Below are 12,822 nucleotides of genomic sequence, written 5' to 3'. Positions count from 1 at the left end.
ATCGCTTAAATCCTTCGTGTACTTTATTTTTGAAGAAGAGGGAAAATAAGGCCAGCATGTCAATTATGCCAGTTAAGAACGCCTTGGCGCAAGGAAGGACACTCCTCATGGGGAGGATGCCTGCTGTGAAATTTTCTACAAGAATGCAATTAAGAAATAGAACCGCGGTGCTATGGAATAGAAAGTTCTCCACACGTCTTTTTGTTCAGCAACGACGCAGTTCTGGGGAGATTGTGGATCGTGCCAAAGCTGCTGCCGCAAATAGCGGGAGAAAACAGGTTTCTATGAAGTGGGTTGTTTTGACTAGTTTCACTATTGTTCTAGGAACCATTCTACTAGTCTCAAGGAATGATAATACGGAGGAAGAAGGTGCTACAGAGAGTAAGAAGGGGAGAAGGACAAGAAAAATTAAGATATTTAACAATAACTGGCTTTTTTTCTGCTATTCCACTTTACCCTTGAATGCAATGTCTCGACTATGGGGTCAAGTAAATTCTCTTACATTACCCATTTGGGTTAGGCCATGGGGTTACAGGTTATATTCTTTTCTATTCGGAGTTAATTTGGACGAAATGGAAGATCCTGATTTGACACATTATGCAAATTTATCCGAATTTTTCTATCGTAATATAAAACCAGGCACACGTCCAGTAGCACAAGGCGAAGATGTTATAGCTTCTCCAAGTGATGGAAAGATCTTGCAAGTTGGTATCATTAACTCTGAAACTGGCGAAATCGAACAAGTCAAGGGAATGACATATTCCATCAAAGAATTTCTTGGTACTCATTCCCACCCCCTGATGTCAAAGAGTGCATCTAGTTTGGATTTGACTTCTGATGAAGAAAAACATAGAGAATTCGCCAGAGTAAATAAGTTACAATTGGCTGGTTCCGAAGATACTGAACAACCTCTTCTCAATTTTAAAAATGAGGGTGACCAATCTGTCCAAGAGTTCAAACCAAGCGTGTCCAAAAACATGCATCTTTTGAGCCAGCTTTCTTTAAACTACTTTTCTAATGGATTTTCGTGCTCAGAGCCTCATGATACAGAACTTTTCTTTGCCGTCATTTATTTGGCACCCGGCGATTACCATCATTTCCACTCCCCAGTCGACTGGGTTTGTAGGGTTCGCCGTCATTTTCCAGGTGATCTATTCTCTGTGGCACCTTATTTCCAACGAAACTTCCCTAATCTTTTTGTCCTGAATGAAAGAGTTGCTTTATTGGGCGGTTGGAAGTATGGATTTTTCAGTATGACTCCTGTTGGCGCAACAAATGTTGGTTCAATTAAGCTAAATTTTGATCAAGAATTCGTGACAAATTCGAAGAGTGACAAACATTTAGAACCACATACCTGCTACCAGGCAGTGTATGAGAATGCAAGTAAGATATTGGGGGGTATGCCTTTGGTTAAGGGAGAAGAAATGGGAGGCTTTGAATTGGGTAGTACTGTTGTACTTTGTTTTGAGGCTCCCACTAAATTTCAATTTGAGGTTAAGGTTGGTGATAAGGTTAAGATGGGACAGGAATTAGGCATAATTGGAAATAGGGATCGAAAATAAAAAGAATCATATGTAAGATTAGCATTTATCTTGCTGTATATATTATTATCCGCGCACTTTGATTTCATTTCTTCTTCTGAAGATATATAGAATTTTACACTATATTTTTCAGATTAGATTTGTTAAATGTAACTTTTAGAATTACGGATGTTCGTCTGGGAAATTTCTAGCCATGTAGTCGTGCTCGACATATATGCGTTTTCTGAACTAGGTTATACAAAAAGTAATTTACTCCTTACTTCAGTTTTGGAATCTTTTAGAACTAGCCTTATATACTCAGATAAATATTCTCAAGCTTTGCATTATTCAACATGCGGTCCAAAGCTTTTATACCACAATTCGAGCTGGCAATCCAAAATATCTCCGCTGTTTCTATCTGAACAGAGCAAACCTAAATTATAAGATTCAGAATCAGTTAATGCTGTGTTATTTTCCGTATTCAAAATAGTATCGAGTTCCACCATTGTCAAATCTTGAATACCCAAACTTTCAACAAGTTGTGAAGAGGGAGCATTTCCTTGTTCGGTTTTTAAGTTTAACTTTGAATAGTCTTTGGATCCTGTTGCTTTTCTCTTGAGTGCAACGTGAATATCTTCTACGTTTCTAAAAGAAGCTTTGTCCTCAAAAATACTTTCGGATTTTCTTTGTATATAAATAATTGTACCACCACTAAAAAAATCAGAAGCTGAGTAGCCCTTAGTGAAGTTAATTTCTAACGGAAAGTAACTATGCATTTTTACGCTGATAGATTTGATCTTGGAAAAATCGGGAAGTAGACAGGGTGTTGACATCTCTTTTATCACTTCTTCTTTTTCAATGTCTTCCTCAACCACTAATTCAATAGGAACGTTGTTTACTGCATCACCGGTGAAAATATCCTTTATAACAAGGCAACGAGGTTCTACAGCCATGCTCCAAAAGTGCTTCAATTCTTGTAAGGGATGTGGTGTTGCATATATGGGTAAAACAGACATACTTAAGAAGGCGATAGATTCTAAAGTAGAAGTATTAAGAGCGTATTGCCCAGACCCAAGGAAAAGAAAACCTAGTGCAAGATTTGTTGAAAGAAACTTACCGTAATGATCATCCATATCCTTTTTGTCTTCTAAAAATGCTGTTGGATCACTAATGTCACTGCCATTTATCGACCTTTCATCATCGAGAGAAGCAGCTGTTTCATCAATTCTCTCATAATGGTCACTATTTCCGGACCTGTTAGTGTTCGAACTCGCGTGTGTTACACCCGAACCATTATTTTTAGAACTAGGAATTACCTGAAATAAGTCTGAATATGGACCAGATACAACTTCATGTAGATATTTGACCCTCCTCAAAACTTCCAAATCACCACTAGCACACATAACCATGCTCAAAGATACAATAATGACATTGGTTAAAACGTTAATAACAGAAATTGTCAACCGAAAGTCAAGATTCTGTTTTCCTGGGTATTGATAAAACGGCAGAAACTTATCAACGAGAGAAAGAAGAACATTGCGAATTTTCAAGTTTCCAGTAGAGGCAAATCTAATACCCATGGCTAAAATTCTTCCCGCCATAGTATAATATATGGGGAGTAAGTCGGTATTAAGTTCACTAAATTTTCCTCCAATATCGACATCTTTCATGATGAACGATAAATCATCGCCCATAAAATCCCATAAAATCATATTGGACGCCCATTCTCTGTACATTAATAATTCAGGGCGATTACTAATATTTGCTTTTAAGATTTTCTTCAAGTCAACTTTCAGTACATTGGAAATTTCAAAATTGTTCGACTTCAAAAACAAAAACATAATTGCAATCACTGCGCCGATTTGCGAATTCTCTGGTATCCAATCGTTCTCTATATCATATGTACTAGTGATGATCTCCAATAGCTTCGTAGTCAGATCTTCGTACATCATGTTTTCTTCAACATCATTAGTATCATAAACATCTTCGGGCAGGTAGTCCCCCAGACTTAGCAAGGATGAATCCCATTTTCTCAATTTCGTCTGACCAGCCCCCAAGTTGATAAGACCGAGCGATATACCCGCTGCTAATCGATATTCTTCATCAGCAATCATTTCATCATTGAGATTGAGCAATGATACTAGCTGTGCGAAAATTGAATCACTCATTCGCTTATGCCTTGAGTTGAGATATAACATACCCATACCTATGATACCAGCAGTCTGCAGTTTTAGATCTATGTTCAAATCGCTAGACCCGCTAGGCAGAAAGGCCACTAGATGTACACTAATAACTTTGACTAGTTTCGAGTCCATACTGCCCTTCATACTTGAACTCATCCCCAAAAGTAACCCAATACTTATATGAGTATTTCTGGGGCTTAAGTAATTGTATATGTGCCATTCTTCTAGATTCTTCAGATGTCCACTAAGTCCTAGCCCAAGAAGAAAACCACCATGATAAGCGTCCAATTCTTTTGGTTTATTAAATGCAATCCAACTACCCGTTATCCCAGTTGCCTTCTTTGAAATACGGAGACCGGAGCTAACACCGGCATGAAATTGCCCCCACTCCACAACATCGTGTCCTATATCTTCTGGGACTTTTACGGTTATCTTTGTGTCATCAGGAAACATTGAAATTAAGTTGAGAGGTTGAACAATCCATTTTTGGGTAGATATGGGCTTTTCTGTTGCATATGCTACTGCGCCCCAGCCGACACCATTTGTACACGTTCTTAAGGCCATAATTTTAGCAAAATATTTCTTTTGAGCTAGTATCTGGGCATATTCGGTCTTGGTGGTAAAAAATTGGGTTTGGGTGGGCCTATAATAAGCTAGTAATGATACGACATGAGTAAACCTTTTATCTTCTGAAAAGATCAGTCCTGCATTTAATTTGAGAGACCGCCCTTCATCAATATCTTCATCATCCTGAATGTTCGACATCCTCATAGCTGATCCATCTAGTGGAACTTGACTTGCGCTTTTCACAATCTCAGATAATACCGTATATATGTCACTGGGCTTCTTAGACGAACAGCTTCTATTTTTGGCGAGTGGAACTTTGTACAACATAGAGCTATCTCTTTCGCCTCTTTTGATGACTTCTTTGGAATCATTTCTTATACTATTGATAATGGCACTGCACCTTTGTAAATCGGCCCTATCTAACAACTCCAGGTTATCTCTTACCTCAGATAGTTTATCTTCCAGGATTCTCAAAATGTTCTGTAATGGAAACAAAATGCCTAAAGGATACGTTTGTAACTCATTTTTATCTACTTTCAGGCTGGAAAGGATACCCAAAATATAATCTGGTAAAAAATTGGGAGAGTGCACGAGTTCATATAAGCCCAAGATTTTGAAACTTCTTGGAGTAATGCGCAATTCAACCTGTGTATCCGTTGCGGCAAGTCTCGAAAAACTAATGAACGGACATAATGGTATTGAACTGTTCTCAGTTATACTATACAATGACTTGGTAATCGATGGCGGCTCATCTAATGGATGAAAGAAAGTGGAGTTTTGTTCCCTTGGATGTAGAAAAGTTTTAGATTCTGAATCTATTTTGGGTACATAATATGATTGCCATAAATCAGGCCAGCCCATAGCGGCAGTAGCGAAACTGAGAAACTGTCCCAACAATGCGTGTTCATTGCGACACAGGACATTCAAGGAGTATTCCTCCCGTATCAAATGCAATCCAATAACAATTCTTGGTAGTACAGAACTTGTTATTTCTGAATCCTGCTTTAGTTGATGAAATAGGTCGTGTTCATATATTTCTTTATACTCGTTATACTCTTGAGCAGAAAAGCTAGGTATCGGCAGAATCAGTAGTGAAAGAACCAGTGAAAAGGCATCATGCTCTATTTTCGAACACCCAACTCCATTACTAACCTTTGAAGGAAGTATCGAATATGCAAATTGCCATAGAAATATAAATGAGATATTGAATGCAGGTGAAGTAATATACTTAAGGGCTTCGAAGCAGAGCTTGGTGAAACTACTCTCGGGATAGGGAAACAGTCTTTGTAAAGAGGGGAGAGAGTTTTGCTTAGTGAGATCTTTGGGAATGTTTTTGGAAGGAGATGAAATTTTAACGAAGGGGTTACATATAAACGATTCATATTCTCCCTCGTTCTGTCCCTCTGACACCAAAATCAGGCAACCTTTAAGGCGTTTATGTAAATGCATAGCTCGTATTCTTGACGGTTCCTTAAGCTTTAAATTCTCCAGTCTGATCATATTTTGCGGTGAGTTCCCGTATATTTTGAATGGAATAGAATCCAGGACATCTGGTGAAAGGTCAATTAACCAGATTTTGCAAAAATGCGTGGGCTCGTGAAATATTAAAATTCCCTCTCGACGTTCAAATCTCAATGATAAAAACTTTAAAGTGCTTAGTATAGAGCTCAAACGTCGTGAAGTGAAAATGATATCATCAGGCAGTTTCAAAGACGATATTTCCGTCAAAACAATATCCTTCGAAGAGGTCGCTGTTTGGTTCAAATACTCCTGCTGTTGCTGTTGCATTGGCTGTGACACAGGGTTTATACTAGAGTGAGTGCCAGTATTTGCAGAGGAATCAAAAAAGGCAGAAGGTGTAGCTCTATTGGTCGCGGCAATGTTATTCCCCATTCTATCTAGGGTTGCTGATAAGCTCCTTCTTGAACAAGAAGAAGGTAAAGCGAAAATATCTGTTCTTCCTGGAGCATTCCCCACGTTGCCGCTAAGGACCCTTTCAGTTGCATTGAAATCGTGAGAATTAGAATTTATAGACGTCGACCTACGCGTTAAAAGTGAGAATTTGCGCATATCTTTGGCAATCCCTCCAGTCTTCTGACTATTGCCAGCCGTATCCAAACCAATTTTTTTAGTCGATGAAATCGTTAGCTCTCCCTTTCGGGACTGATCTGATGATAGAACTCTACTGTAATAAAATCGTAACACTTTAGAATTTCGATCTAGAAAAACTGCTATGCACTTTTCTTTGTCGCTGGGGAAGAGCACAAGCTGAAAGTCTTGCAGACTATCGCTTTTATTACCTGAAGCGCTATTTATCCCACCTTTAAAGGTATTTGTGATCGAAATTAAGCCAAAAGGTGTCATCGGATCCGTCAGAGTGATGTATTTATGTTTTAAATCGAATTCAATGGGTTTTAAATCGTAACCGCCATCCATGAAGAACGTTGAGGTGTCTCTCTCCAAAATCACTCCATTTGCATACCAGAACGCATTACCTATCTGGAATGGGAAACATACCGTCGTAGAATCTCCCTTTTTCAGCATATATACATGCGCAATATCAGAGAGCACCACTACAAAACAATCTGGTGTCTTTTCAAAATCGATATAGCCAGCTTTGATAATCTCTTGATTATAAGTAAACTGACGTAAGCACTGGTCTTCAATACACCATTTAACGCTCCTTCCGTCCCTTGATAACCAAATTTCTCCGTTTATACCGCCTGATTTGTTTGTGATGTTGACCTGCAGCTGCCATTCAGGAGTGTCACCACCATATTCGCCATTGTGAGTTTTCCTTGGTAAACAATCATTTCCAATAGACAGTTTCGAAGTCATAAGAAATAACGCTGAAAGCCAAAGAAAAAGAAACTATAACGCTGCTTTAACACACTGAATATCAACCAGCAATATTCCAGCCACTTTGCCACTGTAAATTTGCCAGTCAAGCACAAATAATATTGATACTTTCAATGACCACTACATATCTTCTTTACTTTTGTACAAAATGTAAATACTAGAGACAAGCCCTATTTTGTGTAGGGTTGACGCCGCACAAAATAAAAAAAAGTGTTAAAAATGAAAAAAAGGTGATCAGAATATATACCAGCAAAGTAAGGGCATGGGTGAAATGCTGCAAGGCTGGCCTTTTCCGTAAAAATATCTGGGGCAGCAAAGCGAAGGGGCCCGATAGGAACTTTGGGGTGGGAGCCCTTGCATCGACATGGTTAAGGTTTTACATCCATCATTCTCCCCCTCTCTTGTAATTAAAAAAAAATAAAAGGTGGCCGACTTTTATGTAATATAGAAACAGCTTCTGTCCTCTATATTACATAATTTTTTGCTTCTCTTGATTATATTTAACTTTCATAGCATAATAGGATTTTATTAAAGGGAAGTATTTTAAAGATGCAATCGAACCTACCTCAATTTACGTTCAAATGGCCCAAGGGTCCCGAAACAGTTATTCTGACGGGCGCGTTCGACGATTGGAAAGGTACTTTACCAATGGTGAAGGACCCCAGTGGTGCTTTCGAAATAACGCTGCCAGTAAAGTTTGATAGCCCTGACAACGAGGTCTCTTTCAAGTTTATCGTCGATGGTCAGTGGCTGCCAAATAAAGATTACAAGGTGACCACCGATGCGGGAGTAGAAAACAACTTTATCACTGAAGAAGACGTAAAAAGGCAATACGGAAATGGTACTGGCATGCTGGTTCCTGAAAGTGCCGGATTAGCAGTCTCAAAAAATACTTCATTAATTGAAGCAGAAGCTGAAAAACGTGCGAAATTAAGAAAATTCAAGATTAAGAGAGTAATCAAGACAAATAAAGAAACAGGGGAAAGGTCGATATTTTCCCAGGAAGTAATTGAATTGCCCGATAGCGAAGATGAAGCGCAGCAGGTGAACAAAACGGGCAAGAATGCAGATGGCTTAAGCGGCACTACGACTATAATTGAGAATAATGTTGGTGTAAACGAGGAAAAAGCGGTTAGGCCATATGAAGAAAAACATCCTAAAGTTACCTTGGTTAAGAGTGAGGGATATATTACCGATGGCTTGGGCAAGACGCAATCTTCTGAGTCCAGATTATATGAACTTTCTGCTGAAGAGCTTGAAAAGGAAGAAGAGGAGGAGGAGGAAAATAAGGGCGCCGATGAGGACGCCGATACAAGTACAGGAGCAGTAGTTTTAGATATCCAAAACAAGAAGCCATCAAATGAAGCCGCTAAAATTGAGAGCCCCGAAGAGAAAGTACCTGCAGGCTCAATTACAAGCATTGTCAAGGAGATCCCCGGGAAATCAATCGGCAAAGTTGTAGCTGAGAGCCAGACTTTCGAGACAAAACAAGGCCCTCCAGCCTCTGCCACAAAAAAAATTGAAGTTGAGAGAGCTACCAGGGCTGCAAAATCTAGCGGCGCGAAAGGACTACCAAATAAAGACGTCCAAAAAAGCCCTGCCAAAAAGGGAGGGTTCTTTAAGAAGTTGGCTCAGTTTTTGAAGTGAAAACGATCTGGAAAAATATCTAAATATATGATATATACGCCATATTTACCTATGTACTAATAACAATACCATGCCGTATGCAAATTCCAATGCGGGAATCACACTCTTATCGCAGGCACATGCTTGTGTTTCAACCACGCTTGCACGCCTTTACTTAGAAAATTCTGTAGGAGTCACGTTTACCGTTGAAATGCAGAAAACTGAAATTTTTCAGTCTAGAAAAAAAAATTGCGATGAGCATACATGATAAATTTGACAAAACACATAGAGAGGTCCTTTCTCCCACAGAATATTAATCTAACCAAATAGTTCTCTATAATTTAAGATAGGATGTCAGAAACACAAACGTCGAAAGAAGATGTTGTTATGAAAAAGGATAACGAGGAACAAGTCAAGAAGGCTTTGCTCGATCCAACAAAAAAGAGAAAAGCTGAAGATGAAATTGAGATTGATTTGAAAAGCTCCATTCCCCTGTCAAAAAAACAGAAGCGTCTTTTGAGAAGAGGGAAAGTTACTCTAGAAGAGTTAAACGCAAAGTATAACATCGACCCTAAGTCTATCGAGGAATACAAAGAGGATGCTGAAAAGAAAAAATCTGGTGCTTCTGAGGAAGACGCCCAGGGTGATGAATCCAAAACTGATGCTGTAACAGGAAATACATCTGGCGAGGCTATAACAAAAAAGAAGAAAGATGAAAATAAATACGGTGTTTGGATTGGTAATTTATCCTTTGACACCACAAAGGATGATTTAGTCAGGTTTTTTATTGCTAAAACGAAAGACAATGAAGATGAAAGAAGCAGAGTCACCGAACAAGATATAACCAGGTTATCCATGCCACGTGTTGCTGCCAAGAACTCCAACTCTATGAAAAATAAAGGATTTTGCTACATGTTCTTCAAGAACGCCGAGCAACTGAAAGCGGTCTTGGAGTTATCTGAATCTCATTTAAACGGAAGAAATATGCTAATCAAGGACTCCGAGAATTATTCAGGTAGGCCAGACAAAGACGATTTAGTTGCCATGTCCAAAAACCCACCTTCAAGAATTTTATTTGTCGGTAATTTGTCATTCGATGTCACGGATGATTTGTTAAGAAAACACTTTCAACATTGTGGTGATATCGTGAAAATCCGTATGGCAACATTCGAAGATAGCGGTAAATGTAAAGGGTTCGCATTTATCGACTTCAAGAACGAAGAAGGATCTACTAATGCATTAAAGGATAAAAGTTGTAGAAAAATTGCCGGAAGACCATTGAGAATGGAATACGGTGAAGATAGAAGTAAAAGACAAGTTCGTAAGAAGGTTGAAAATGTTACCAACGACAAGTCCCCATCATTTGATATCTCCAACGACAGAGGATACGATCGTCCGAGACAGGATAGTGGAAACAAATCCGAATACAAGCGGTCCAACGCCAACAGACGTCCACCCGTAGATTCCAATAATCGTACTAAGAGTAGCGTAGCTTTAGCCACCGCCCAAAGAGGTTCTGCAGCTATTGTCCCATCGCAAGGTAAGAAAGTGAAGTTTGACTAGTCAGCGTGAACCAAGTGTATAAGCCACGTATGTAACGCGATTATTTCGCTTGTAAATTATTTAATCATTCATGTTCTATATATACAATGTAACCAATTGCTGCTATTTTTATTTTTTCCATAATTGCTTATCAAGGCACGGGGAGTGCGCACGGAAAAAAAAAAAGCAGAGAGAAATGAGGTAAACAAGATCTAAAGTCGCAGTTCGCATATTCGTAATCCAAGAGAGGTCGCTGTAAGCCCATTAAATACTAAACTACACACTAAAAAAAGGTACCAGAACAGTATTGATCCATTTTTTGGACTGCTTGTTGACACACTTTCGCTTAAGACGCCTATTTAGTATTCCCATCCCCATCCGTCGATATCTGAAGGAAACCCAAAAAAAAGTTGGATAAAATCTTTATTTTGGCCATCGTATGAATTCCAATAGTACCATCGGGAAGGTGTCCTTTGGAGAATCCGATACGATATCTCTGTCATTCAGGGAACCGAGTAGCAGTCAGATTTCGTCATCAACGGATGCTGCCTTCACATCTACTTCGACATTAATACCCCAACAGGGGAGCCTGACTTCATTACCCCCTGTTTCCAGTACAGTTAGTTCTGCATATTATTCTCCAAGCTTGACTTCTGATGAGACCTTGTATATGTCCTTCGCTGTGTCTTCGACAAATACTTTAGTATCATCTACCGTCAGCAGTTCATCGAGCGAGCAAGATTCGGGAAGCTCCCAATATGATCCAACCACCGCATCATACTCAATAATTACACCATCCTTGTCCATTCTTTCATCGACGTCATTAACATCGTCAACGTTGTCAATACCGTCGAGATCGGCATCGTCAACATCAACATTATCACCATCAACAACATCGCAGCCATTATCATGGTCATCGTTGTCATCATCATGGTCATCGTTGTCATCATCATGGTCATCATCTCTTATGTTGTCTTCATCTTCATTATCACCATCTTCACCATATTCAGACACTAAAATGTTTTCGCTCGACAGCAGTTCATCTATTTTTTCACCTTCAACACCTACCGCTGTATCCCCCAGTTACACATACTTGTCTTCTATATCTACAACTTCGTCCCAAATCAGTGCCACGTCAGATCTCTCATCAACTTGGTTTTCAGCAATTTCGTTGCCTTCTACAACATCAAATAAAGACACCACGTTGTCAAGTTCCGATCGAAATACATCCACATCGGTTTACACATCATTCCTTTCTTCAACGACCGATTTTTCCATCACAGGTAAATCATCCAAGCTCAATTTATCGGATTCATCCTCGACAGTGTTGACTAGTTCTAAAAGTACGATTTCCATGCCAAAGTTAGTTTCTAGTAGAATATCCAGCAGTACGTCATTTCCAAACCGCCCTTCATCATCGTCATCGTCAGATGATACAACAGGTGCCTACTTGGGGACGCATCCTCTTCAGTCAACACTCTCTACTTCTAGCAGCAGTATATCACTCACCTCTCAAGTGCCCAGCACTAGTGCGACTTCCACGTCTCCCATACCAACATCCAGTCAAGCTTACAATACTGCAGCTGTTTCAAGCTCCGAAGACTCAAAAACTATTTATTATTTCTATACCCAAGCATATGATATTACTGACTCCTCTACAACATTCGTAACGGGATTACCTACAACCATAGCAGTTGCCAAAAGCGAGGTTACCTCATTTTCCGCTCCATCTTCAACAATCACTGCAGACATGTCCTTTTATCAGCACTGGCTGGATGGCAGTTTGGATAATAATCAAAATCAAGACACTTCAAAGTCAAATACTGGCACCATTGTAGGAAGTGTGGTGGGAAGCGTTGGTGGTATTCTTATATGTGCGCTAGTAGTTTGGTTCATGTTGCTTAGGAAAAGAAAAGCAAAGAGGGAATTTAAGGAAACCGATTCTTTCTGTCACGAAATTGGGCGCAGGACAGGATTCCCGACAACAGCCCAAGCAAGGAAGGCGTCACTTCAAGCTCAAGATTCTAGATCCCAGCAGGCAAACATTGAGGTTGCTTCCACCAACAATCCGTTCAGCAACGAATTTAATTTTAAGGCAAGGGGAGCTCCTCCCCCAGTACCACCACCAAGAAATGCTACATCCATGAATGGTTCTTCACAAAATATGCGAAGTAATTTTATTGACCCGGAAAACAGGTTTTCCTATGGCTCTTCATTTACATATTCATCATTGGGTTCCTCTACCCAAGGCGGTTTCTCTACTCTATCTTCAAATTCAATACGGCTCGGACATGGGTTAGATAACAATGTCTCAAATGATGAGAGAAGTTCAGTTCAGAATAATTCACAGGGGTTCTTAAGGGAAATTATATGACGCAGACTTCGGTCCATCAAATATGATGTTTTCTACTTAACCAAAATCAGTCCTTGCTGAATATCACTACTATAAAAATCATAAAAACATCCTTGTTTGTCAATAGTGGAGGATGAGAAGACTTTTTATTAGGTTTAACCATCGAAAATAA

At 39.4% G+C, this 12,822-nt stretch overlaps 5 protein-coding genes across 5 annotated transcripts; 4 read left to right on the top strand and 1 right to left on the bottom strand.

Annotated features, from left to right (window-relative positions):
* Positions 1–56: 56 nt before the first annotated feature.
* Positions 57–1,562, top strand: PSD1 (phosphatidylserine decarboxylase 1; the record flags this gene model as incomplete). The annotated part of the gene is made up of 1 exon (XM_033912888.1): positions 57–1,562. The coding sequence occupies one exon, from the start codon at positions 57–59 to the stop codon at positions 1,560–1,562; it is 1,506 nt and encodes a 501-aa protein (XP_033768779.1).
* Positions 1,563–1,864: 302 nt separating this feature from the next.
* Positions 1,865–7,108, bottom strand: APC1 (anaphase promoting complex subunit 1; the record flags this gene model as incomplete). The annotated part of the gene is made up of 1 exon (XM_033912887.1): positions 1,865–7,108. The coding sequence occupies one exon, from the start codon at positions 7,106–7,108 to the stop codon at positions 1,865–1,867; it is 5,244 nt and encodes a 1,747-aa protein (XP_033768778.1).
* Positions 7,109–7,678: 570 nt separating this feature from the next.
* On the top strand, positions 7,679–8,776 carry MDG1 (Mdg1p; the record flags this gene model as incomplete). The annotated part of the gene is made up of 1 exon (XM_033912886.1): positions 7,679–8,776. The coding sequence occupies one exon, from the start codon at positions 7,679–7,681 to the stop codon at positions 8,774–8,776; it is 1,098 nt and encodes a 365-aa protein (XP_033768777.1).
* A 330-nt stretch (positions 8,777–9,106) lies between these two features.
* On the top strand, positions 9,107–10,318 carry NOP13 (Nop13p; the record flags this gene model as incomplete). Its single annotated transcript, XM_033912885.1, has 1 exon — positions 9,107–10,318. The coding sequence occupies one exon, from the start codon at positions 9,107–9,109 to the stop codon at positions 10,316–10,318; it is 1,212 nt and encodes a 403-aa protein (XP_033768776.1).
* Positions 10,319–10,736: 418 nt separating this feature from the next.
* Positions 10,737–12,671, top strand: TDA7 (Tda7p; the record flags this gene model as incomplete). Its single annotated transcript, XM_033912884.1, has 1 exon — positions 10,737–12,671. One exon carries the CDS (start codon positions 10,737–10,739, stop codon positions 12,669–12,671), a length of 1,935 nt encoding a protein of 644 aa, XP_033768775.1.
* Positions 12,672–12,822: the final 151 nt, after the last annotated feature.

The sequence above is a fragment of the Saccharomyces paradoxus genome, chromosome XIV (genome assembly GCF_002079055.1).
Source record: "Saccharomyces paradoxus chromosome XIV, complete sequence".
Classification (NCBI taxonomy): domain Eukaryota; kingdom Fungi; phylum Ascomycota; class Saccharomycetes; order Saccharomycetales; family Saccharomycetaceae; genus Saccharomyces; species Saccharomyces paradoxus.
This window is presented reverse-complemented; position numbering and strand designations above follow the sequence as displayed.